Consider the following 27,601-nt stretch of genomic DNA (forward strand, 5'->3'; position numbering starts at 1 on the left):
AGGTGGAATATTTTCCCTTGTTATAGTTTCGTTTTCACGCTGGGAGCGTTTGATTTATGTAAACAGAATAAACTCTGGACTTCGGTGTTTTACCTCCTGCGCCTGACTCCTTCATTCATACCTCATCACAGAATCACTCACCCTCTGAATGGAGACAGCAGGAGAAGACTGCATGCCTGGAGTTGTGGCAAGGGTCCAGGAGCATTCCTCGATGCTGGACAGCTTGGGGGAAGCGATGGATCGGGTTCTTCAGGTAGTAGAACGCCTGGAGAGGAGAGGACCCGATCTATCGAGACCAGCTGGTCAACCGAATCCAGCCACCTACACCCCAGCCCCTGGAGGGATCCAGATATCCCGACCACCGGCGTTTGATGGGACGGCAGCACGATGTAAGGGATTTATACTCCAACTCGAGCTGTATTTCTCCAGCATCAGGCCAGCGCCACTGGAGCGGGAGAAGGTATCCGTCCTCGTTTCCTGCCTTTGTGGGAGAGCCCTGGAGTGGGCCAACGCGGTGTGGAACGAGAGAGGTGCCGCGTTGGAGGACTACGGGGAGTTTGCTCGCCTCTTTTGGGCCGTTTTCGATCACCTGCCTGAGGGTCGAGAGGCGGGCGAACGACTGGTCCATCTGAGGCAGGGGACGAGGACCGCACAGGACTACGCGCTGGAGTTCCGGACGCTGGCAGCGGGGTCCAGGTGGAACGAGCGGGCCCTAATCGACCATTTCCGGTGCCACCTAAGGGAGGACGTCCGACGGGAGCTAGCCTGCCGTGATGCCATGCTATCGTTCTCCCAACTGGTGGACATGGCTATCCGGCTGGACAATCTGCTAGCAGCCAGAGGACGTCCTGGTAGGGGTCTGCCCGTTCCCACTCCGGACAACTCTGACCCCGAGCAGATGGAGCTGGGGGGACCGCCGGTCGAGAGAGCGCAGGAGGACAGCGACAGTGCCACTCTGGTGGCACGAAGGGGCAATCCACCTGACGTCGCAGTCAACGTTCTTTTGGGTCTGGAGGCGGTAGGCAGTGTACTCACGCATCACCCCATGTAACGAACACCCAAACTTGTTCAGAGCCCTTTGCGGCGCACTGTACCCTATCTATCTCCTTTCCTGATCACCTGGTAGTTTCCCAGTGTAAGGCGCTAGTCGATTCAGGCGCAGCTGGGAACTTTATGGGCATTTGCACGCTGTCAAGGCATTTCATTGGTTCCCCTATCCATTCCACTCCCCATCAAGCACTTGATAGTCGACCATTAGGGTCCGGGTTGGTTAAGGAGGTTACTGTACCAGTCACCATGATTACACAGGAGACGCATGTTGAGCAGATCACTTTTTTGGTTATTGAGTCTCCTGCTTACCCTGTAGTCTTAGGTATTACGTGGTTAGCCCTTCACAACCCCAAATTTCCATGGCCGCAGAGGGTTCTTATGGGGTGGTCGCGTGAGTGTCCGGGTAGGTGTCTAGGTGTTTCCGTTGGTGCGACCACGGTGGAAAGTCCAGACGGTACTCCCACCGTGAGCATTCCCCACGAATACCATGATCTGGCGCTTGCTTTTCCAAGACGCAAGCGACTAAATTATCCCCTCATCGGGAGGGGGATTGCGCGATAAACCTTTGGGTAGACGCTGTACCTCCCAGGAGTCATGTGTATCCCCTGTCGCAGGCTGAAATGGAGGCTATGGAAACATACGTCACCGAGTCCCTGCGCCAGGGGTATATACGTCCCTCCACTTCACCTGCTTCCTCGAGTTTCTTCTTTGTGAAGAAGAAAGATGGCGGTTTACGCCCGTGCATTGATTATCGACCACTGAATAAGGTGACGGTACGATTTAGTTATCCTCTTCCCCTCATTCCTTCAGTGATTGAGTCAATGCATGGGGCCCGTATTTTCACCAAATTAGACCTCAGGAGTGCCTACAACCTGGTGCGTATTCGGGAAGGGGATGAGTGGAAAACAGCATTCAGCACAACCTCGGGGCATTATGAATACCTGGTGATGCCCTACGGTTTGATGAATGCTCCATCCGTTTTCCAGTCCTTTGTGAACTAGGTATTTCGGGACATGCTTGGTCGCGGTGTGGTGGTCTACATCGATGACATCCTGGTGTATTCCTCATGCCAAGGCAGAGAAGTGTGAGTTTTTCCAGCAGTCAATCTCCTTCCTCGGATACCGCATTACTACCACAGGTGTGGAGATGGAGGGAGATCGCATTTCAGCCGTGCGTAATTGGCCGACTCCAACCACGGTGAAGGAGGTGCAGCGCTTCCTTGGCTTTGCCAACTACTATCGAAGGTTTATTCAGGGCTTTGGCAAGGTCGCAGCTCCTATTACCTCCTTGTTGAAGGGTGGGCCGTCCCGGCTCCGCTGGTCTGCTGAGGCTGATTTGGCCTTCAAGATGTGGGTAGGTTCCTGCGGACCTACTGTCAGGACCGGCCGGGGGAGTGGTCGGTGTTCCTGCCAAGGGCAGAATACGCTCAGAACTCTCTCCGCCACTCCTCCACTAACCTAACACCCTTCCAATGTGTTTTGGGTTCCCAACCGGTCCTGGCACCGTGGCACCAGAGCCAGATCAAGGCTCCTGCGGTGGATGACTGGTTTCGGCGTGCGGAGGAGACTTGGGACGCTGTCCACGATCGTCTCCAGCGTGCTGTGCGTCGTCAGAAGGCGAACGCTGACCGCCACCGCAGGGAGGCCCCGGTTTTCGTACCGGCGGATCGGGTCTGGCTCTCGAAGCGGAATCTACCCCTCCACCTGCCCTGCCGGAAGCTGAGCCCGCGGTTTGTGGGGCCGTTTAAAGTCCTGAGGAGGATAAACTAGGTTACTTCCAGGTTGTTACTTCCCCCTGATTACCGTATTAACCCCTCGTTTCATGTGTCTCTCCTCAGGCCGGTGGTAGCTGGTCCGCTCCAGGAGTCTGAGGTGCGTGAGGTTCCTCCACCTCCTCTGGACATCGAGGGGGCCCCGGCGTACTCGGTCCGTTCCATACTGGATTCGAGGCGTCTGGTGGGGGGCCTTCAGTATCTCGTGGAGTGGGAGGGGTACGGTCCGGAGGAACGGTGCTGGTTCCCAAGGAGGGACATCCTCGATCCCTCCCTGTTGAGGGATTTCCACCGTCGCCATCCGACTCGCCCTGCTCCGCGTCCTCCTGGCCGTCCCCGATCCCATTCTCATCACTCCACTTGTCATGTCTTGTCTTGTCAATCACACACACCTGGTGCTCATTCCCCTAATTAGTATGTGTATAAGTGTTCCCTCTGTTCCCCCTTTCTTTGTGAGTGATTGTTTATTGTGAGAACAGGTAGCTCGGTTGAGCTAATCTTCTATTTGTACTTGCCAAGGTGGAATACTTTCCCTCGTTATAGTTTCGTTTTCACGCTGGGAGCATTTGATTTATGTAAACGGTATATACTCTGGTGTGTTCATCTGTCAACAAAGGAAACACAGCACTGATGTTCCTTGCTATCATCATTTAAACATCTAAGTTAGCTCTGAGTGAGGCAGATATCTGCACTCATTCCACAGGTCAATGTTGTAAAGAGTCATAAAAACAATGATGACAGTTGACTAGATGGTGTCTGACAGCTCTGGTTATTAAAATAATTGTATTTGTAAGATTGTAACAGCCTCTATTCCCCAAAGGGCCACTGTCGCAAAGGAATGATTCCTGCAGGATATATCCCTCCGTGCCACACGTACGCACGCACACACTCAAGAACATAATAAAACACAAGAGACAGCCACTGTCACACATGCAATTGGAGGATATACGTTCATACCCTGTATTTAGATCATCAGTATCACTTATAGTCTACATTTGGTTTTCATTATCCATATACAATAAATACACTGACAATAGAGCTATTCAGATACACTCTACAAGTATGTTATCGTTTTCCCCCAAATGTGTATGAGAAATGTTCTTATTTTTGCAGAACAATGTTTGACTATAATGCATATAAAACCATTAAACTGTCTGAGAGCAGTAGGATATTACACTGTCTGAGAGCAGTAGCAATTACACTGTCTGAGAGCAGTAGGAATTACACTGTCTGAGAGCAATAGGACATTACACTGTCTGAGAGCAGTAGGATTTTACACTGTCTGAGAGCAGTAGGATTTTACACTGTCTGAGAGCAGTAGGACATTACACTGTCTGAGAGCAGTAGGAATTACACTGTCTGAGAGCAGTAGGAATTACACTGTCTGAGAGCAGTAAGACACACTGTCTGAGAGCAGTAGGATGTTACACTGTCTGAGAGCAGTAGCAATTTCACTGTCTGAGAGCAGTAGGACATAACACTGTCTGAGAGCAGTAAGACACACTGTCTGAGAGCAGTAGGATGTTACACTGTCTGAGAGCAGTAGGATTTTCACTGTCTGAGAGCAGTAGTATGTTACACTGTCTGAGAGCAGTAGGACATTACACTGTCTGAGAGCATTAGGACATTACACTGTCTGAGAGCAGTAGGAAATTACACTGTCTGAGAGCAGTAGGATATTACACTGTCTGAGAGCAGTAGGATTATACACTGTCTGAGAGCAGTAGGATTATACACTGTCTGAGAGCAGTAGGACATTACACTGTCTGAGAGCAGTAAGACACACTGTCTGAGAGCAGTAGGATGTTACACTGTCTGAGAGCAGTAGGAATTTCACTGTCTGAGAGCAGTAGGAATTTCACTGTCTGAGAGCAGTAGAAATTACACTGTCTGAGAGCAGTAGGATATTACACTGTCTGAGAGCAGTAAGACACACTGTCTGAGAGCAGTAGGATATTACACTGTCTGAGAGCAGTAGGAATTTCACTGTCTGAGAGCAGTAGGACTTTACACTGTCTGAGAGCAGTAAGACACACTGTCTGAGAGCATTAGGATTTTCACTGTCTGAGAGCAGTAGTATGTTACACTGTCTGAGAGCAGTAGGACATTACACTGTCTGAGAACAGTAGGACATTACACTGTCTGAGAGCATTAGGACATTACACTGTCTGAGAGCAGTAGGACATTACACTGTCTGAGAGCAGTAAGACACACTGTCTGAGAGCAGTAGGACATTACACTGTCTGAGAGCAGTAGGAATTTCACTGTCTGGGAGCAGTAGGATATTACACTGTCTGAGAGCAGTAGAAATTACACTGTCTGAGAGCAGTAGGATATTACACTGTCTGAGAGCAGTAGGACATTACACTGTCTGAGAGCATTAGGACATTACACTGTCTGAGAGCAGTAGGACATTACACTGTCTGAGAGCAGTAGAAATTACACTGTCTGAGAGCAGTAGGATATTACACTGTCTGAGAGCAGTAGGACATTACACTGTCTGAGAGCATTAGGACATTACACTGTCTGAGAGCAGTAGGACATTACACTGTCTGAGAGCAGTAGGATTATACACTGTCTGAGAGCAGTAGAATGTTACACTGTCTGAGAGCAGTAGGAATTACACTGTCTGAGAGCAGTAAGACACACTGTCTGAGAGCAGTAGGATGTTACACTGTCTGAGAGCAGTAGGAATTTCACTGTCTGGGAGCAGTAGGATATTACACTGTCTGAGAGCAGTAGAAATTACACTGTCTGAGAGCAGTAGGACATTACACTGTCTGAGAGCAGTAGGACAATACACTGTCTGAGAGCAGTAGGATATTACACTGTCTGAGAGCAGTAGGATATTACACTGTCTGAGAACAGTAGGACATTACAATGTCTGAGAGCAGTAGGACATTATACTTGAACCACAGTTGCCTTCCCCCAAGATGCTTCTGTTTATTCAGTTGCACAATGAACATTCCATTCAGAAAACCATTCAGATACCTTCAATTCTGAACTCTCCCACTCCGGCAGGTTTCCAGTTTCCCTTTTCACCACTCCTGTTTAGTGCCACAGGTGTCTGCAGTTGACTTTGGAAACCCATGACTGTAAACCATTGACAGCACAGGCTGCGTGGAGAGGCCAGTCAGTCAGTGCCTCTCTACAGAGTAGTTGTAGTAAACCAGTGCAGGTCTGCTCTATCGAAGCCTGCAGGAACATTCCTTTCTAGAGTTCAACAGGAGAGAGAGGACCCTCTCCATTGCCCCTGGATGGCCCAGTGCAGTGTAGAGCATGCACTTGGAGAGACACTGAGATACTGTGGAACAGCATAAGCATACGGCTCTGTCTAATGTATTAGGAGGTGGCTGGATATATTGCTGATCTTCAAAAGGACACCCCTGTCCAAAATAATTCAGTTAATAGTCAGAGATCAGAGGAGCTAGAGGTGGTATAATATAGTAATAACATACTTAGGGTTTAATGGTCAGAAGAGAGAAATGTAACAAAAAAAAAGAAAACTTTTAATGATACGTTTTTTTGCAAAATCGTCTGAGTCAGTCAAAACATTAGCTTTGAGTAATTTGATGATTGATGGATGGAGAATACATTTCCTGCAGCATGGTTTCTTGATCAACAGAGACACTACAGGAGCAATAAACATGGACAAGTTAAGTGTTAGGGAATCTTTTAATACTAAGTACAATACAGAAAATTAGTGGTCCTAAAAGAAAAGGTGTATTTTGTGCCCTTGTCACCACGCCAGGCAGAGAGTCAGAGAGTAACACCAAGAAGAGGATGAGGTTATTATGACACAATCATTCTAGCCTCAATGAGAGACACTCATTGTAATCTTCAGCTGGAGATCATGAACAGGGTCTTTATGAAGGCTTTAAAGTGCAAAGAGTGTTCCTCCTTAGGGATGACAATGCACGCTCAAAATAACTTTCTCAAGTATATAGCTCTATAGCGCTGTGCATCCTGGAATCAAGTTGAATAGGAAGAACAGACTATAGAACAAACATCAATATTGTATTTTCCATGAAAATGTGTATTCAAGCTTATGAGGCAGGCTGGTGAGAACCCCCCCCCCCAAAAAAAAATGCCTTTAAAAGAACGATCCACATCCATCTTCGAACAGAATACGTTTTTTTCCAGTTATGAAAAAAATCAAACCCAAAACTTCCCAAAGACTTGACTGGCTGACACCACGTGATGATGAAGACGGGTTAACGTGGTGAGACAGAGCAGCATGAGAGTGTCCAATATGCTGTAGTAGTAGAAGTGGTCCAATATGCTGTACCTGTGTCTAGTAGGTGTCCAGTATGCTGTACCTGTGTCTAGTAGGTGTCCAGTATGCTGTAGCAGTGTCTAGTACGTGTCCAGTATGCAGTACCTGTGTCAAGTATGTGTCCAGTATGCTGTACATGTTTCCAGTATGTGTCCAGTATGCTGTACATTTTTCCAGTATGTGTCCAGTATGCTGTACCTGTGTCCAGTAAGTGTCCAGTTTGCTGTACTGTAGGTCTTATGGAGCTTTACCAGGTCTCTACCCCTCACCCTCTCACTTTCCCTGTGTGGAGAGCCTGTTGAGGCAGGCCTGACGGAAGGCCGGTCGGTCCCTCATCTCCAGCACACAGTCTCTCACCATCTCCATGAACATGGAGGGCCACAGCTTGTGGAGGGACTCCCCCTTCAGGTTGGTGTCAGATGCCCTCTGGACCAGATCCTGTATATACTGCTCCATCATGGCTCCGCGCTCCGATGATGACTCCATAGCACCCTCCTGAGGAGATCCAGGGAACAGAGGACGGTTAGCATGTACACTGGGGAGAGGAAGTCTCCATTAATCATCCTATTGGATGGTAATCATGCTACACTGTAAATAAGTGATCCTCAATTCTTCTCCAGGAGAGCCACTGTCTTCAATACTTTTATTGGCTAAATCAGGTGTTTCACTGCTCAAGGAGCAGGAATGAGGTTCACTGCTGTAAATGTATAAAACATGCCCTCAATAAATCTAATACAGTATGAAGCATCAGGTATACAGTGACAGGTAGTGCTGATGTCTGCAGTAGCAGAGTGAGAGCAGCCAGTCTATCCTGGTCCCAGATCTCTTTGTGCTGGAAGAGATCTGGGACCACCAGGCTAGACTGGCTGCTCCCACTCTGCTACTGCAGTCATCACCACTGGGACCAGGCTACAGACAGTGATAGTCTGACAGTGCTGACCTCTGGGCTCTCTGCTCCCACACTGCAGCAGTCTCTACTGGGGTAGTTGAACAGGGCTCTGCTCAGGCCCTCTCCCAGCAGCTTGCCGTTGTCACGCAGCTCCTCTGGGCTCAAGCCTGCACGCCGTCCACGCCCCTCCAACAGAAACTGCAGCTGACGCTTCCTAGAGAGAGAGGCAGGGAAGGAGGGAGGGAAAGAGAGAGAGGGGGGAGAGGGAGAGAGAGCGCGAGAGAACGAGAGCGAGGGAGAGAGAGAAAGAGAGAGAGAGATTGAGACAAGGGGGAAGTAGTTTGGGGGTGGGGGTGCTGTTTTTCTTGTTGCAGAAAAACAAATTTGACCGCGCTGAAGACGTCCATATCGGTCCGCTAATACAGGACTAGTAAAGGCCCAGTGCACTACTTTTGTGATTTTCTTTGACACTAAATGTATTTGAGTGTTTACCAGCATTTGTAACTTGAGTCTGATAATTATCTGTACAAAACAGTTAAACTGATAATACTTGTGGAATATAAAAATTCTTGCTTGATATACAGTACCAGTCAAAAGTTTGGACACACCTACTCATTCAAGGGTTTCTCTTTATTTTTACTATTTTCTACAATGTAGAATAATAGTGAAGACATCACAACTATGAAATAGCACATATGGAATCATGTAGTAACCAAATTTTTTTTAAATACATCAAAATATATTTTATATTTGAGATTCTTCAAATAGCCACCATTTGCCTTTATGACAGCTTTGCACATTCTTGGCATTCTCTCAACCAGCTTCACCTGGAATGCTTTTCCAACAGTCTTGAAGGAGTTCCCACATATGCTGAGCACTTGTTGGCTGCTTTTCCTTCACTCTGCTGTCCTACTCATCCCAAACCATCTCAATTGGGTTGAGGTCGGGGGATTGTGGCGGCCAGGTCATCTGATGCAGCACTCCATCACTCTGGACTGTCATTTCTCAGGTGACTACCTCATGAAGCTGGTTGAGAGAATGCCAAGAGTGTGCAAAGCTGTCATCAAGGCAAAGGGTGGCTATTTGAAGAATCTCAAATATAAAATATATTTTGATTTGTTGAACACTTTTTTGGTTACTACATGATTCCATATGTGTTATTTCATAGTTTTGATGTTTCACTATTATTCCAGTTTCTTGAAATACTTTGCAAATGTATACATTTTCATACTTTTTCGTACTAGTCCCCTGTGGGAATCGAACCCACAACTGAACCACATCATCACAAACCACTTGATGGCTCAATGTACTTAATTACTGTATTGTGCATTGTTTATCTTCATGGTGATGGAAAGTCTACAGGTGCAAACCTACAGTAGATGACCAGCCTATGTAAAATACAGTAATGTACATTTACATGAAGTGGTTTGTAAGGATGGTAAATTAATATTGCACAAAAAGTGGTTGTTTTCCATGTTATTTGATCAAGAAAAATCTTTAATTTGATGTGGATGTTTTGTGTCTTTGCCCATAACTTTTCACCTTTTGATGTAAATGTTTGAGGACAGTGTTTTGTACTTTCTGGATTCCATTAGAATGACAACCACAGAGAAAGGGACAGGGCAACAACTCTTACAATTCCAACTATTGAATCCTGCAAGATAGTGAAACTGTCATGCCCTGGCTCTGGGGACTCTTTATGTTGAGCCAGGGTGTGGAGTTTCTGTTACATTTTCTATGTTTTAGTTTCTAGATCGTGTGGATCTATGTTGGCCAGGGTGGTTCCCAATCAGAGGCAGCTGTATCTCGTTGTCTCTGATTGGGGAACCATACTTAGGCAGCCTTTTGGCATGTTAGGTTGTGGGATCTTGTTCCGTAAGGTTTTGTGTATAACCTAGGACTTCACGTATCGTTTCGTTTGTTGTTTTGGTTTGTGTGTGTACTAAATAAAGAATGTACGCTTATCACGCTGCGCCTTGGTCCGTCTCTTCATCAGTCAACGATCGTGACAGAAGATCCCACCACCAGAGGACCAAGCAGCGTGCCCAGGAGGAGAAGAGGGCGATGGCTCAGGTGGGCGAATGGTGGTCATGGGAGGACATATTCGCGGGCAGAGGGCCATGGGCAAAAGTAAATGCCCAGGCAGGAGAGGAGAAACGGCGCCAACCGTGCCGACGACGGACACGCGAGAGGCAACCCCAATAATTTTTTTGGGGGGGGGCACACGGCGTGGACGACGGGGCTGCTGGAGGCAGCTACAGGGCGAATCGGCGGACTAGGAGAGGAGGCCACCAGGTTACGGGGGCCATTGGTCACGAGGGAGAAGGAGAGTGTAGAGGCACGGCGAGAGGAACTGGTTAGGCAGCAGAGGGAGCGGAGGTTTATGAGGAAACCCAGTCCCGCTCCTCGCACCAAGCAAGTGGTGTGTGTCACCAGTCCGGTCCGGCCCGTTCCTGATTCCCGCACAAGGCCAGTGGTGTGTGTTCCCAGTCCGGCCCGACCTGTTCCTGTCCCCCGCACCAAGCCTGTGGTGCGCGTCGTCAGCCCGGTCCGGCCTGTTCCTGCTCTCCGCACCAAGCCAGTGGTGCGCGTCGCCAGCCCGGTCCGGCCTGTTCCTGTCCCTCGCACCAAGCCTGTGGTGCGCGTCGCCAGCCCGGTCCGGCCCGTTCCTGCTCCCCGCACCAAGCCAGTGGTGCGCGTCGCCAGCCCGGTCCGGCCCGTTCCTGCTCCCCGCACCAAGCCAGTGGTGCGCGTCGCCAGCCCGGTCCGGCCCGTTCCTGCTCCCCGCACCAAGCCAGTGGTGCGCGTCGTCAGCCCGGTCCGGCCTGTTCCTGCTCCCCACACCAAGCCAGTGGTGCGCATTGCCAGCCCGGTCCGGCCTGTTCCTGTCCCTCGCACCAAGCCTGTGGTGCGCGTCGCCAGCCCGGTCCGGCCTGTTCCTGTCCCTCGCACCAAGCCTGTGGTGCGCGTCGCCAGCCCGGTCCGGCCCGTTCCTGCTCCCCGCACCAAGCCAGTGGTGCGCGTCGCCAGCCCGGTCCGGCCCGTTCCTGCTCCCCGCACCAGCCAGTGGTGCGCGCCGCCAGCCCGGTCCGGCCCGTTCCTGCTCCCCGCACCAAGCCAGTGGTGCGCGTCGCCAGCCCGGTCCGGCCCGCTTCCTGCTCCCCCGCACCAAGCCAGTGGTGCGCGCCGTCAGCCCGGTCCGGCCCGTTTCTGCTCCCCGCACCAAGCCAGTGGTGCGCGTCGTCAGTCCGGCACGGCCCGTGACTGTTCCACCGGTGCCTGGTCCGGCACCGGTCAGCTGCTCCACTCCGGAGCCAGAGCAATCCGCTCCACCGGTGTCCAGTCCGGCACGGCCCGTGCCTGTTCCATCGGTGCCTGGTCCGGCACCGGTCAGCTGCTCCACTCCGGAGCCAGAGCAATCCGCTCCACCGGTGTCCAGTCCAGCTCCGGCCAGCAGGGCCAGACCAGACCAGGGGCGCAACGGGGGGGTAGAGAGAGAGTGGTGGTCACGCCCGGAGCCGGATCCGCCTCCGAGGCGGAATGCCCACCCGGCCCCTACCTTGTTGTGTTTGGTTGGCGCGGTCGCAGTCCGCGCCTTTGGGGGGTACTGTCACGCCCTGGCTCTGGGGACTCTTTATGTTGAGCCAGGGTGTGGAGTTTCTGTTACATTTTCTATGTTTTAGTGTCTAGATCGTGTTGATCTATGTTGGCCAGGGTGGTTCCCAATCAGAGGCAGCTGTATCTCGTTGTCTCTGATTGGGGAACCATACTTAGGCAGCCTTTTGGCATGTTAGGTTGTGGGATCTTGTTCCGTAAGGTTTTGTGTATAACCTAGGACTTCACGTATCGTTTCGTTTGTTGTTTTGGTTCGTGTGTGTACTAAATAAAGAATGTACGCTTATCACGCTGTGCCTTGGTCCGTCTCTTCATCAGTCAACGATCGTGACAGAAACAATGTTTTTGCCTGCGCTACAGACGTCTATATCGGTCCGCTAATACTAGTAAACACCCACCCACTGCACTACTTTTGTGAAAAAAATATTATTTTCAAATAATAATGTTTTTGTAATGACATTGTATTATCTTTTCAGATTTTTCACCCTCAGCACCCCTACATCTATGCAAGGGGGACAGGTGAGTTTGACATGTCTGTGGCATCTAGGCATTCAATAACCCTGCCAGGTGCAGTGCCATCATCAAAGAAGGGAATAACAAAGTATCACAGTACTCGTTTCGACAAATAGTAAATGACATCACTCAATGCTCCGCATTAACACACCTGTCAAGACTCTGGTATCAGATACTATTACAGTAGGCGGTGCCAACATGAATTCCATGGAAGCCAAACAATTACTTACAATGAATTGGAAATGATAAAGTACTTCTACATAAATGTAGTTAATCTTTACAGCTTTTTCATCTGTTTTGTCAGTCGTATGGTTTTCAGCAGTAGGATTGGTACAGATGTAACCAAGATGAGAACATTAATAAAGGATGTTAGCTACATCAAACATCCCTGTCCATCATTATTAATCTCATGAAATTCAGCACTGCACCAACATGTTCCAAACGCTGGTGCCAGAACTCTGGAATAGTCATTGAGGCAGAGGCTGCAGGCTAAAATACCTACTGGGATAAGTGTGTGTGGTTGTGTGTGGGGGACAGAGAGCCTGAACACTGTATGTGTAGGTGGGCAGAGGATCAACTGAGTGATGTGTATCTATCAAACAGCCCCCATTCACCATAGCTGAGCATGTACTCTACTGTACAATGATACTGTACAGTAGAGTGGAGGTTGAAAGCAAACACCCCAGTATAACAGCCCACAACTCAACTTAATCAACTTAGAAGAAGGATGAACCACTCCTACATTGGGTTCATGACTCTTTTCTGGCCTCCAGTCATTAGTATTGTATCACAAATATGAATATCAATACTATCACCTGATGGTTCACACAACAGGACAAGCTGTCTCCCCAAAAAAATCCCTATCTTCAGGCTTTTGGCCTTCTCTCATGTTCTAGGACTTTTGATTATGACTTGGTCCTCAACCGCAATACACCAAAAGCATAATAGCCATCATAGCCTTTGCTCTGGCTACCATCATAGCAATATCTACCCTACCCATGACCATATGTGTTCCCTCATGGAGTGTTCAAACCTAAATATTACTGTATAATGCATAGCTCAGGGTTATACGTCTGTACTGGATCTGAAACCATTCACTAATGACTGTAGTGCACTCCCATCCTAATTATTACAGGACTACACTCTCCATCTCTGAGGAGAGGTTTTCCTGGAAGGACCAAACTACAGGGAGTAGTGTGAGAGCACTGTGCACTGTGCAGAGGCTGAGGGGGGAAGTTTATACATTGTTTATATGGAAGGTTAAACCTTAATCAAATACACACACATTACTGGACTTAAAAGGTTAGGGCTGCTGCAGAGTACGTCAGTGGGCTCAGCTGGGGGAAAACAGGATGAATTCCATAAGGCAGCTCAACAAGAAAGTATTGTTTGATACTCAGACATTTCTTCCATGCTCCGCTCCAGAAGGCCCAGGGGTGTTGTGGGTAATTGTACAGAGCGAACCTGAAGGGACAGATTAGGGAACTGAACTAACTGCCATGCTCGTCCGTTTCTCACAGCGAACGATGCAAACGGCAGCTGCTAGGGACAGACATGCACTGGCCTGTCATCTCAAGGCCTCACACAGAAAGAGATATACAGTACATTTACAGTACATTACACATACCTGCGGCACACACAAGCATAAATATATACACATTCAAAGACATTCCAAAGCCACAGCCCTTGTAAAACAATATTTTAGTCAGATACACATTACACACAAAATGCTCTGGCACTCATTCAACTTTTCAGAACATATTTTGCACTGTACCAACAAAAGTGTATTGTGATTCATAAAGAGGAATTAATTGAAGCCAACAGGGAAGTAGGGAGATTTATGACATGAATAACCGTAGGCTACATGTTTGATCTCCATGGAGTGGCCATCACATCAATAGCGTTTTCATCTGCCCTGTACCAGTCTATAAAAACACTCTTTATAAGATCAAGTTAATGTTCAAATAGTATTTCTGAAGGAGGTCGAAGTTCATGTTATCACCATACTATACATATAAAATGTTTATTTGACAAAACTATGCATTATCATGCAATGTCAGCAAGTCACAGTGAATACCGTTTCACTGTTGATCTGAAAATAATGATCAGCTTCAGGCTATTGGTGTGGTCCTTTGTAGCTCAGTTGGTAAAGCATGGTGCTTGTAACGCCATGGTAGTGGGTTTGATTCCCGGGACCACCCATATGTAAAAATGTATGCACGCATGACTGTAAGTCGCTTTGGATAAAAGCGTCGGCTAAATGGCATACATTATTGTGCTTTCCATATCGGGCGTCAGGGAGTATGAGTTATGAAAGAGGAACTGGAACTGGAAGTCAGTAGAACAGCAGTTGGCCTTTTGTTTGCCAATGAACTTTTAACAGTATTCTCCTGACAGACAAGGCTCTGCTCGGGGCACTGAAAGAGACGCCACTACAGCAGGGCTGAGGAGGCGTGACCCCTTCAGTTCAATAGCATGTTTTGCTTTGGATGGCTGTGTTTCAGTGACCAGGAATGATATAGTTGAAGAGCTGTTGGCTGGAGAGAGGAATGTGAACGTGAGGAAGGTACCAGGTACCCACCCTACCCCTGGGACACCGCTTCCAACCAACTCCCTATGGCTCCTCCATACCAGGCTTTGTCTATCCTTCACACACAGACTCATTAACATACGCACACACATACACACACACGCACACAGTACACACATTCATAAACACACTCAGACAGGTTCTGTAGAGAGCTGTACCAGGTGTGTGTTAGTCAGTGCCAGGTACCATGTGTGTGTTAGTCAGTGCCAGGTACCAGGTGTGTGTCAGTCAGTGCCAGGTACCAGGTGTGTGTTAGTCAGTGCCAGGTACCAGGTGTGTGTCAGTCAGTGCCAGGTACCAGGTGTGGGTCAGTCAGCGCCAGGTACCAGGTGTGTGTTAGTCAGTGCCAGGTACCAGGTGTGTGTAAGTCAGTGTCAGGTACCAGGTGTGTGTCAGTCAGTGCCAGGTACCAGGTGTGGGTCAGTCAGCGCCAGGTATCAGGTGTGTGTTAGTCGGCACCAGGTACCAGGTGTGTGTTAGTCAGTGCCAGGTACCAGGTGTGTGTCAGTCAGTGCCAGGTACCAGGTGTGTGTTAGTCGGTGCCAGGTACCGGGTGTCTGTCAGTCAGTGCCAGGTGCCAGGTACCAGGTGTGTGTTAGTCAGTGGCAGGTACCAGGTGTGTGTCAGTCAGTGCCAGGTACCAGGTGTGTGTTAGTCGGTGCCAGGTACCGGGTGTGTGTCAGTCAGTGACAGGTACCAGGTGTGTGTCAGTCAGTGCCAGGTACCAGGTGCTGTGGGTAGGGAGCTCACCTGGACTCCTCCAGCAGCACTAGCAGGCGGCAGCGCGGTGTCTCGGTGGCAGCGATATGACCCAGCGTCCCAAACAGACGCTCTGCAGAGATCACGTCATTCATGGTCACCTGGTGCACACACACAATATAAATGCAAACACATACACACAAATGCGCACACACACACAAGAAAAATGCCATCAGCTAACACCTTGTTCAGAACATTACAGCACAAAGATGCTGAAAGACAAAACATGTTGGTAGATTTTTTCTGAGTGTTAAAGGTGGATCCTACCTCCAGGCTGTTGATCTTGTGCAGGTTGAAGTGGTGCAGGCGGTAGATGAGGAAGGATCTCCACAGGGAAAGGCTGACTACAGGGTTCCCCTCTGGGTGGATGGTCAGCTGGTCCAGACGTCTCACCTGGGCCAGCGCAGCCAGCTGGGGAAGACGGCTGATGTTGGTCTCCAGGAAAATCAGGTGCTATATGGAGGAGACCATAATAAGTCAGTAAACCAGTTAATGAGTGACCATATCAGTATCCATTGGCCAATGAGACCCCTCAGTTTAGAACTCCAACGTGTTACCATGGTAAGAATATGGCTCCTATCATAGTAGCCAATAAGAAGACACTTTATTGAACAGTATGTAATCTGTAGTAAATGTGTTCTCACAGATAGGTTGGGGAACTTGACCCTTATGCGTGGCAGTGTTGGCACGATCGCATCAAAGTGGATGTAGCGGAAGGCTATGACAGTGACGGCCCCTGCAGTCTGGACCCCCCAGCCTCTCTCCAGGGCCTCCAGGGCCCCGAGGCCAAACAGGCGCAGAGTTTCCCCATCCAGCTCCGCCAGGTGGTTGTCTGACAGGGAGAGGCTCTGCACGCTGGCACCCCCTGCCTCCAGGAGCCTGGAACACACAGAGAAACAGACAGTCAGCACACACACCTGTGGGAATGGGGACCTGATTTGTTAAGGAGGATGCCCAGCCCCCCCCAGCCCCTGGTAATTCGAAACATGATGGCGGCTCCCCAGGTACATAAGTAATACCCACCTGGCCAACTCTCCACCCACCTGGCACAGTCACAAGTTTCCAGGATCCTCTGACTATCATTAAGACAAAGGTATCTTAGTTTACATGTGTCTGAATAAATGGGCCAATCAGTGGAGGGGAGAGAAACAGCAGTGAGCGGGGTAATCAGAGCTAAGTGAATGTAACATTTGTCTTTCAATGCTGCCTAATTGCTTTCCATTCTCTGTGACAACAGTTGAAGTGCCCTTCCCCGATAAGGAGTCGTGAGAGTAGAGAATCAGGGTGAGTCTCAGGGAGACATGATCTCTCTGTCCCTGTTGGAGCCTCACTAGCTGCCCTGGGTCTCTCTGACCTATCTCCCTGCCTCCCAGTCTGCTGACACTCAGGAGACCTGCTGCATACCAGAGGATCATATGGCTGCACGGACCAGCAGTCAACACTAGCCATTAGAGTTCACCCACCAACAAACTAATCAGTCTATTCATATTTTTCACCCTTTAGAATGTAACACCGCTGAACATGGAAAAAGAAAACACAAGGGAGGACTAATCCTGAGACTATTGAAGCTGTAATCCTATAGGCCAAGTCTTGTTGGGCTGATTGTTACAGAGTCAGGGGAGGGAAACAAGACTTCTTTAAAAAGCCATCATTGTTGTCACACACCAAACTTGATCCCCTGGAGGTCACTTCTCTCTCTCTAGAGGACTGAGGACAGACTCCTATCCTCCTCTCATATCTATGTCTGCTGCACCTTTTAGTGCATCTAAGACCTGGCAAGATGCTGTCCAGGTAAGCAGAGACAGAGAACAAAGAAGGATCAAGGTCTGAGAACCTGAAAGAGGCTTTGTACTGTGAGCTAGAACAGGAAGAAGAGATGATACAAAGATGGTCAGACAAGTGTGCTGACCCAGAAAGAGAGGGCCGAAGAGAACAGGGAAGGTTCTGGTACAAAATAAGGTGTATTGGAACAGAGGAGAGATTAAAAAGTTGATTGACTTGTGATTATCATGTAATAACCATGGCAGGAAATTCCAAAGCCCACTATCAAGGCCGCTGCTGCAGAGGGACACAAGGGAGCAGTTTGTTAACAAGCTGCAGCGTTACAGCTCTAGGGTTGACTCCAGCCCTAGGACACAGACAGGTGAATGTGAGCCAGAGAGATTCAGGACACCAGGGTTAAAGGTCACATAGCTACAGTGTTAAACCGTGTTAAGGCCACCATGACTGGTGTGTGTGTGTGTGTGTGTGTGTGTGTGTGTGTGTGTGTGTGTGTGTGTGTGAGTGAGTGAGTGAGTGAGTGAGTGAGTGAGTGAGTGAGTGAGTGAGTGAGTGAGTGAGTGAGTGAGTGAGTGAGTGAGTGAGTGAGTGAGTGAGAGTCAGTGAACTGCCCATGGCTGCCTCAGAGTTCAGTCATTAACGCCTGCTGTAATACTCCATTTCCCCTCAGAGTTTTAATAACCTGGGAGAAAACCCAACCTTAACAAAACAACCCAGGAATTACATTAGCTAATAAACACAACCTCCGGATAATCCTAACATTCAGTACGAGCCGCTTCCAAGAATCCAGCAGTGACTGACAGAGTAGCGTCCAAATCAATCATGGAGAACAATTTTTCTAGCAGGCCTTGTTGCTGCCTACATATTAATATAAGACGACCCACCACGCGGTGGGTGTAAAACCCAATCTTAATTAAACAGTGTCACGTTTCAAGGAAGCGCCGCGTCTAACACCGAGGGGCAGGCGAGGAATGTGAGGGGTGATGAGTGGTGATGTTAGAGCAAGGGGGTGCTACTGGCCACACGGAGGGAAGCATCTCGTTCTGGGAGCTACTAGCTGGAGGTCTCCTCACTCACACACACACACTGGGAGACCCAGGCCCCATGGAGCGTAGCGGAGGTCTGGGCCAGCGATAGACAGACGGGCGCCAGTCAGTGAAAGACGGTGCTAATCTTCAGGACACGCCACACCTCTCAGAGGTGGCTTTGCCAAAGGTACTAAATCAAAAGCAGTTGGACAGACAGACAGAGACAGACAGAGAGAGACAGAGAGAGAGAAAGAGAGATAGAGAGAGACCGAGAGAGAGAGAAAGACAGACCGAGAGAGAGAGGGAGAGAGAGAGGGAGAGAGAGAGAGAGAGAGAGAGAGAGAGAGAGAGAAAGACAGACAGACCAAGAGAGAGAGAGAGAGAGACAGACCAGAGAGAGAGAGAGAGAGAGAGAGAGAGAGAGAGAGAGAGAGAGAGAGAGAGAGAAAGGAGACTAGGTAACATGTAGATAGAGTAAAGAAGAGTGATGGTAACTTTTCATCCCTTTCTGGGGAAGTCTGCAAGCATGCCATCAGCACACTCTGCACTGTGTCATGTATTGTTCCTGGTAATCACTCTTGATAGACTGCCAGGTGCCTCAAATCCCCTCCTGAAACACTCCGAAACGTGCCCTCACAACCTCTTTGAGGAAGAGGAGACACAAAGATGATCAAACTGAAGAAAGTCGAACTGTGGAAAACATTTCCTGATGTGTTCAGCAGCTCTGAACTAAAATTCTATTATCTGGACCTAATCCAGCAGGAACTTCAAAACGATGTCTGCCATTTCTGAGCAGCTATAACCCATCAATTTGACATGTAGTAGATGAGCCTACATGTGTCTCCAATTCTCTAGCTATGATAGACCCACATAAGAAACATGGTTATTTAGCTTGTCATGATGTGAGAAGAACCTTTCATAATTTTCTAAACTGAAAGAAAAATAAAATTGTTAAAGCAATTTCTCTATTAGCATGGTCGCAGATCTGTACAGTGTCTGCAATAAAGCATGAAAACGATAGTCAGATGAGTTGGCTAGAGCAGAAACAGATCTGGAATCAGGCTATCTCTGTATATCTCTCCTGGCATGATGTAGACACAGATCTGGAACCAGCCTATTTCTGTATATCTCTCCTGGCATGATGTAGACACAGATCTGGAACCAGGCTATTTCTGTATATTTCTCCTGGCGTGATGTAGACACAGATCTGGAACCAGGCTATTTCTGTATATTTCTCCTGGCGTGATGTAGACACAGATCTGGAACCAGCCTATTTCTGTATATCTCTCCTGGCATGATGTAGACACAGATCTGGAACCAGGCTATTTCTGTATATTTCTCCTGGCGTGATGTAGACACAGATCTGGAACCAGGCTATTTCTGTATATTTCTCCTGGCGTGATGTAGACACAGATCTGGAACCAGGCTATTTCTTTATATCTTTGGCATGATGTAGATGTAACATTTATTGAATGAAGTCTTGTGGTTTATTGAAGTGTTTCTGAGAGGTGGTGGCATCATATTTTATCTCTCATTCCCACACTTCCTTCTCTCATCATAAGTAGAACTTGAAGATTGATGTGCTTGCCCCTCCACCTGTTTGGAGACACAGCGTGCCTCTGTATTTAATTAATATATACATAGTATGTGGGCACTGATGTCTCCCCTCCACTCTCTGGCCAGCCCCAATATTGGATTTCTGGGTAATAACTCTTCCCTCCTGTCATATCTCAAGGGAAACAAAAACGAATAAATATTCCTCTAGTCTGCTCACAAAGAAATATAAAACAGAGGCTACCTTCCAGCAGTCGGACGGGCACACACACACCCGCAAGCTTGCTCCCGCATGCACGCACGCTCACACACACTCACGGACAGACATTCACACACACACAAAACTCGCTAAGCACTCAGCGAGACAAGCCATTCTCCTATTCCAACTCTCATCCTAACACACTAAAAGGGGTTCGTTCCTTGCTCCATTCTAAATGCACTGTAAACATTTGCTCCTGTGTTAATTATTCTCCAGCTCTGGTCGGGCTGCTAATGCCAAACAGAGATGACATCATATGTTTCCCTTTACCTGCTGAGGGGCAGCGGCCCATTTCAGTCAACCCATATCATCTACCACTCCAGCTTGATATGGAACATGGAACTTGAAAAGGTCATTGACAATACTGATAAACACTTACTGCATAAATACACCAATTCTAGCCAACTAGGTATAATTGCACAAGGTTAGCCAAAGTTCATGCTTCTGTGTGTGCCAAACATCACCATTTTGCCCTGACAAGTGCTCTGAAGTGATGAGGTGCAGGACTTTCACTGGGCGCATTCCTTTCAGCTAGTTTCTCAAGCACTAGTAAAATCAAACAATTCAACTAACCTGCAGATTGCTCTATCGCATCTATTCATGTTTATGTAGTTGTTAATTAGCAGGACTTTAGTTGGGCCTCTCTCACATGCTCTTACAAAGACAATGATCCATGTGTCTTCACACAGCAGCAGCAGTAACGTGTGAACTGTCCCACGCTGATTTTTAGTGATAAATGTGAACATTCCCGGTCACTCCCAGGGAACAACAAATAGCATATCCAGAGCTAATGGATCTAATCCTGCAGACGCCAGTGGTTATTTTTTCTCAGAAGCCCATGTTAATGTAAGCGATGTGGGGACAGAGCAGCAGGCAGCCTCCAGGCCCTCCATCTCTCAAGGAGGAAAACCCTCCACACCAGGGGGTCCCCCTGCTCCCCCTGCCCCCCTCCCCGGTCTCAGAGCAGAACCAGATGTGGAGGACAGAGAAAGACAGGCCCAGTTATGCCCAGCATGTGGGAATGAAGAACCCTGTCTGTCTTGAGGATTAAGGAGGAATATACCGGGCCAGGACAGACTATCAATCCAGAGATAAAGCAAATCATTCATGCTTTGATTTCACAAATTCAGACCTCCACAGAGGCTGGTAATCCCTTACCATGGGATGATAGAGGGTCATAACTGTAGAGCATCACATCTATAAATCACTGCTCAGTCCATCTATCATCTCCTCTTTTATACTTTCAGGAACAGGAATATTCCCATGGGCATATTTACTGTAAAATATCTACTGTAAGACACCCAAAGTAGTGAAAATCAAGAATCACAAACATACACTTAGAGTCAAAAGTTTGGACACACCTACACATTCAAGGGTTTTTCTTTATTTTTACTATTTTCTACATTGTAGAATACGGTCAGTAAATACAGAACATTTCAAGAACTTTTAAAGTTTCTTCAAGTGCAGTCGCAAAAACAATCAAGCTCTATGATGAAACTGGCTCTCATGAGGACTGCAACAGGAATGGAAGACCCAGAGTTACCTCTGCTGCAGAGGATAAGTCCATTAGAGTTACCAGCCTCAGAAATTGCAGCCCAAATAAATGCATCACAGAGTTCAAGTAACAGACACATCTCAACATCAACTGTTCAGAGGGGACTGTGTGAATAAGGCCGTCATGGTCGAATTGCTGCAAAGAATCCACTACTAAAGGACACCAATAAGAAGAAGAGACCTGCTTGGGCCAAGAAACACGAGGAATGGACATTAGACCGGTGGAAATTTGAGTCCAAATTTGAGATTTTTGGTTCCGACCGCCGTGTCTTTGTGAGATGCGGTGTGGGTGAACGGATGATCTCCGCATGTGTAGTTCCCACTGTAAAGCATGGAGGAGGAGGTGTTATGATGTGGGGGTGCTTTGCTGGTGACACTGTCTGTGATTTATTTAGAATTCAAGGCACACTTAACCAGCATGGCTACCACAGCATTCTGCAGCGATACGCCATCCCATCTGGTTTGGGCTTAGTGGGACTATCATTTGTTTTTCAACAGGACAATGACCCAACACACCTCCAGGCTGTGTAAGGGCTATTTTACCAAGAAGGAGAGTGATGGAGTGCTGCATCAGATGACCTGGCCTCCACAATCCCCCGACCTCAACCCAATTGAGATTGTTTGGAATGAGTAGGACGGCAGAGTGAAGGAAAAGCAGCCAACAAGTGCTCAGCATATGTGGGAACTCCTTCAAGACTGTTGGAAAAGCATTCCAGGTGAAGCTGGTTGAGAGAATGCCAAGAGTGTGCAAAGCTGTCATGAAGGCAAAGGGTGGCTATTTGAAGAATCTCAAATATCAAATATATTTTGATTTGTTTAACACTTTTTTGCTTACTACACGATTCCATATATGTTATTTCATTTTTTTTTTATGTCTTCACTATTATTCTACAATGTAGAAAATAGTAAAAATAAAGAAAAACCTTTGAATGAGTAGGTGTATCCAAACTTTTGACGGGTACTGTACATCAACTACATGAAACAAAGAGAAATGATTCACAGATAATTGTGCACAACAATAAAAACCGGTTAAGGTTACACATAAGTAGACCACATCACACAGTATGGTGAATCACTTGAGCCCTAGCCTTGGCCCCATTTGTGACACAACCTGCTATAAGTGAGCCTATAAGGGAACTAGGGCCATGAAGGATTGCGCTTTCGGGACATTTTCATATCCTGGAGCAAGAAAGCAACATGTAATAATAGTGGTTGACACAGCCACAGCGTCCATCTCAGCCTGACCCCTTATAACTCACAGGCCTGGTATACAGTCCCTACAGGAGACGTTTCAACATAGCTCCACACTCACATTAGGGGCTGCACGGGGGCTCAGCCTGGTCAGGACAGGCTGGGGGAATGGCCATATGGAGAACAAGGTAATGACACAGAGCGAAGGTCTGCTTCCATTCTCACACATACTGTACAGACACAGTCCATGAGACCCTCACAACAAAGTTAGCTAGCTAAGTAATGGGGCCCTGTGCAGTTTTGTGAAAAACATCAGTGTAGCAACTAACGAGTGTTAGAGGGTGAAATGTTGAGTGTGTAAAGCAGAGCGAAACCATGTCTCTATTGAGGGAACTGTTATTGAAGAGGGATGTCCTTTTGTATGCTAGTGTATAGTGTAGACAGTCCACAGGAGGCTGGTGAAGGGAGGATGGCTCATAATAATGGCTGGAATGGAATGGTATTAAAACATATGGAAACCATGTGTTTGATGTGTTTGATATCATTCCATTAATTCCGTTCAAGCCATTACAATGAGCCCGTCCTCCCCAATTAAGGTGCCACCAGCCACCTGTGGTAGACACCCGTCATCTGACACATGCCTGGGAGAATGAAACAAAATCCTCAATGTTTTCCAACCATACAGTTTTATTGGCTAAACTTGAAACAATTATAATGTGTGAACAATTATAATGGGACCATGTTTTATTGCATTGGAAGAATGTTTACATTCCAATATCCTATCCCCTGTGAGTACAGTGGGGAAACAAAGTATTTAGTCAGCCACCAATTGTGCAAGTTCTCCAACTTAAAAAGATGAGAGAGGCCTGTAATTTTCATCATAGGTACACATCAACTATGACAGACAAATTGAGGAAAAAAAATCCAGAAAATCACATTGTAGGATTTTTAATGAATTTATTTGCAAATTATGGTGGAAAATAAGTATTTGGTCACCTACAAACAAGCAAGATTTCTGGCTCTCACAGACCTGTAACTTCTTCTTTAAGAGGCTCCTCTGTCCTCCACTCGTTACCTGTATTAATGGCACCTGTTTGAACTTGTTATCAGTATAAAAGACACCTGTCCACAACCTCAAACAGTCACACTCCAAACTCCACTATGGCCAAGACCAAAGAGCTGTCAAAGGACACCAGAAACAAAATTGTAGACCTGCACCAGGCTGGGAAGACTGAATCTGCAATAGGTAAGCAGCTTGGTTTGAAGAAATCAACTGTGGGAGCAATTATTAGGAAATGGAAGACATACAAGACCACTGATAATCTCCCTCGATCTGGGGCTCCACGCAAGATCTCACCCCGTGGGGTCAAAATGATCACAAGAACGGTGAGCAAAAATCCCAGAACCACACGGGGGGACCTAGTGAATGACCTGCAGAGAGCTGGGACCAAAGTAACAAAGCCTACCATCAGTAACACACTACGCCGCCAGGGACTCAAATCCTGCAGTGCAAGACGTGTCCCCCTGCTTAAGCCAGTACATGTCCAGGCCCGTCTGAAGTTTGCTAGAGTGCATTTGGATGATCCAGAAGAGGATTGGGAGAATGTCATATGGTCAGATGAAACCAAAATATAACTTTTTGGTAAAAACTCAACTTGTCGTGTTTGGAGGACAAAGAATGCTGAGTTGCATCCAAAGAACACCATACCTACTGTGAAGCATGGGGGGTGGAAACATCATGCTTTGGGGCTGTTTTTCTGCAAAGGGACCAGGACGACTGATCCGTGTAAAGGAAAGAATGAATGGGGCCATGTATCGTGAGATTTTGAGTGAAAACCTCCTTCCATCAGCAAGGGCATTGAAGATGAAACGTGGCTGGGTCTTTCAGCATGACAATGATCCCAAACACACCGCCCGGGCAACGAAGGAGTGGCTTCGTAAGAAGCATTTCAAGGTCCTGGAGTGGCCTAGCCAGTCTCCAGATCTCAACCCCATAGAAAATCTTTGGAGGGAGTTGAAAGTCCGTGTTGCCCAGTGACAGCCCCAAAACATCACTGCTCTAGAGGAGATCTGCATGGAGGAATGGGCCAAAATACCAGCAACAGTGTGTGAAAACCTTGTGAAGACTTACAGAAAACGTTTGACCTGTGTCATTGCCAACAAAGGGTATATAACAAAGTATTGAGAAACTTTTGTTATTGACCAAATACTTATTTTCCACCATAATTTGTAAATAAATTCATTAAAAATCCTACAATGTGATTTTCTGGATTTATTTTTCTCATTTTGTCTGTCATAGTTGACGTGTACCTATGATGAAAATTACAGGCCTCTCTCATCTTTTTAAATGGGAGAACTTGCACAATTGGTGGCTGACTAAATACTTTTTTTCCCCACTGTATATGTATATGGCTGCTAAGGGGATGATGGCTCATAATAATGGCTGGAACAGAGCGAATGGAATGGCATCAAACACATGGAAACCATGTGATTGATGTATTTCATACCATTCCACCCATTCTGCTCCAGCCATTACCACAAGCCCATCCTCCCCAATGAAGGTGCTGCCAACCTCCTGTGATGTGTATGTGTTCCTGGGATGTGGTGTAGTACCAACTTGGGGTCTCGAGGACTGTTGGGGCGACTGGTGGAGCGTAACCGGTTCTCATTGCCCCCTGTTGGCCTGTCCGGAGCGGACACTGGACTCACCCGTCTGGCAGAACAGAAAACATAGAATGTATACCTCTAAAACAGTCCTGCAACTATAACTACTGTCTTCCAGAGCCCAAAGTGCCACCCCTACGCATGGCCCCTCCCCCCTAACGTTACCTGAGCTGCTCATCCGGAGAAGGATCCTGTGCAAGGCCATTGGTCTGGGCGGGGCTGTGGGCGGGGCTGGCCTCTGGGCTGACTTCCTCCTTGGCCCCGTTCTGAGCCGGGAGCTCCAGGCAGGCCCTGACCCCCTCCCACTGCAGCGCTGCATTACGGATGGCCAGACGCCGCTTCTCCTGCACACTCACATAAACACACGCAGACAGGCACACACACGAGCGCACACATGCACAAGCACACATGGATGCACACACACACACACACACACGCACACACAGGGAACAGAGCAGGGTTCAGTTGGCATTGGTCCTCAGCAGGGCACACAGAGGACACGATGAGTTTATGAAACTGACCATCTCTCTCCTGCTACAGCCTACAGACAAAGATATTCCACCTGCCTTGCTTGTCACTGCGGAGTCCTGAGACTTGAGTCCAAGTTGAGTGTAGAACTGCTGAGGCGCAACATGAGCAGGACTCTATGGACACAAATACACATTTACTGTTTAACTTCAAAAAATAAAACTTCAAATGTTATTCTAACTGATAGCCTATATTACCTACAAACATGCCTATCTTACCAATACCTAGTCTCCCACAGTTACAAAGGCTCTGTTGTAATAAAAAGGTACAATTTGTGTGTGCTGGATAGGCAGGGCCGGATTACCGAACGGGCACGCAGGGCACATGCCGCAGGGCCCCCGACCTCTTGATTTTGTTCTTTTTTTGCCATTATTCAGTTCCGTTTCGATACACGCAGGTATGGAATGGAATGCTCCACTCACACACATGGGACGGCTGGCAAACAGGATCCATAGTGGATCATTCTGAGACTACATGAAACCTTACGGAACATTCAATTTATCATTATTTCCTCAACTAGCTCAATTAGCTGGCTTGGATTACACACAGACAATTAAACTCCCTCCAGACCCCCAGCCGATCTCTCAGCATGGATCAGTCAATGCAGCAGGAAGGCAGGAACACACACACGCAATATACACTGAGTGTACAAAACATTAGGAACACCTTCCTAATATTGAGCTGAACACCTTCCTAATATTGAGCTGCACCCCTTTTTGCCCTTTAGAACAGCCTCAATTTGCTGGAGCATAGACTCTACAAGGTGTCGAAAGCTAAACTACCATACCCCATTCAAAGGCACTTAAATCTTTTGTCTTGCCTATTCACCCATTGAATGGCACACATACACAATCCATGTCTCAAAGGCTTAAAAATCCTTCTTTAACCTGTCTCCTCCCCTTCATCTACACTGTTTGTAGTGGATTTAACAAGTGACATCAATAAGGGATTATAGATTTCACCTGGTCAGTCTATGTCCTGGAAAGAGCAGATGTTCCTAATGTTTTGTACACTCAGTATAGATACAGTACAGTATGCATTATCTAACACATACAGTACAGTACAGATACATAATGATTGAACAAGCATGTTTTGGTGATTTGAACTGAAATCATAACCAGTCTCAAACAAAGGTTGGTGGCACCTGATATTCTACAAGAGGAGCACTTAGAAACCCTGTAGTTAGAACAGTTATTGTGAGGAACACTTAGGGAAGAGAAAATAGAGGAAAAAAGACAAATGACTATTGAAGTGGATTGAAACACTTTGAGAATTGTAGCTACAGTCACTGTTATTTGAGCCCCCTTGGAAACGTAACTGCCTCAAAATCGAAACATTTGAAACTATTTTTTAAACAGAAGACACCATGCCAAGCAACATAAATGTAGGGTTACTGGGGAATAGTGGGTGGAGCCTTTATCTAGCTGTGGCTTTTCTTCATCTCCCTACTATAATGCCCCCATTGATCAACTCATGGTTGGGCGGTTAATGCAAAGCAGATGAATCCTCTTTACATGACGACTGAACACCACAGTGCATTTCAAGTAGTTAAGAATTAGTGGCCATTGGGGAGCAACACTC

General features: G+C 47.5%; 1 protein-coding gene across 1 annotated transcript in view; it reads right to left on the bottom strand.

The window, feature by feature from the left end:
* Window positions 1-6,477: 6,477 nt before the first annotated feature.
* LOC121583594 (leucine-rich repeat-containing protein 49-like) overlaps window positions 6,478-27,601 on the bottom strand; it is a gene marked incomplete at its 5' end in the record, with an annotated part of 43,751 nt that continues 22,627 nt past the window's right edge. The window contains 8 exon segments of the mRNA XM_045215497.1: window positions 6,478-7,592; window positions 8,038-8,200; window positions 15,455-15,564; window positions 15,731-15,916; window positions 16,108-16,342; window positions 25,446-25,541; window positions 25,658-25,836; window positions 26,059-26,136. Of these exon segments, the coding sequence (XP_045071432.1) occupies window positions 7,371-7,592; window positions 8,038-8,200; window positions 15,455-15,564; window positions 15,731-15,916; window positions 16,108-16,342; window positions 25,446-25,541; window positions 25,658-25,836; window positions 26,059-26,136 (1,269 nt within the window).

The sequence above is a fragment of the Coregonus clupeaformis genome, unplaced genomic scaffold (assembly GCF_020615455.1).
Source record: "Coregonus clupeaformis isolate EN_2021a unplaced genomic scaffold, ASM2061545v1 scaf0458, whole genome shotgun sequence".
NCBI classification, from domain to species: Eukaryota; Metazoa; Chordata; class Actinopteri; order Salmoniformes; family Salmonidae; genus Coregonus; species Coregonus clupeaformis.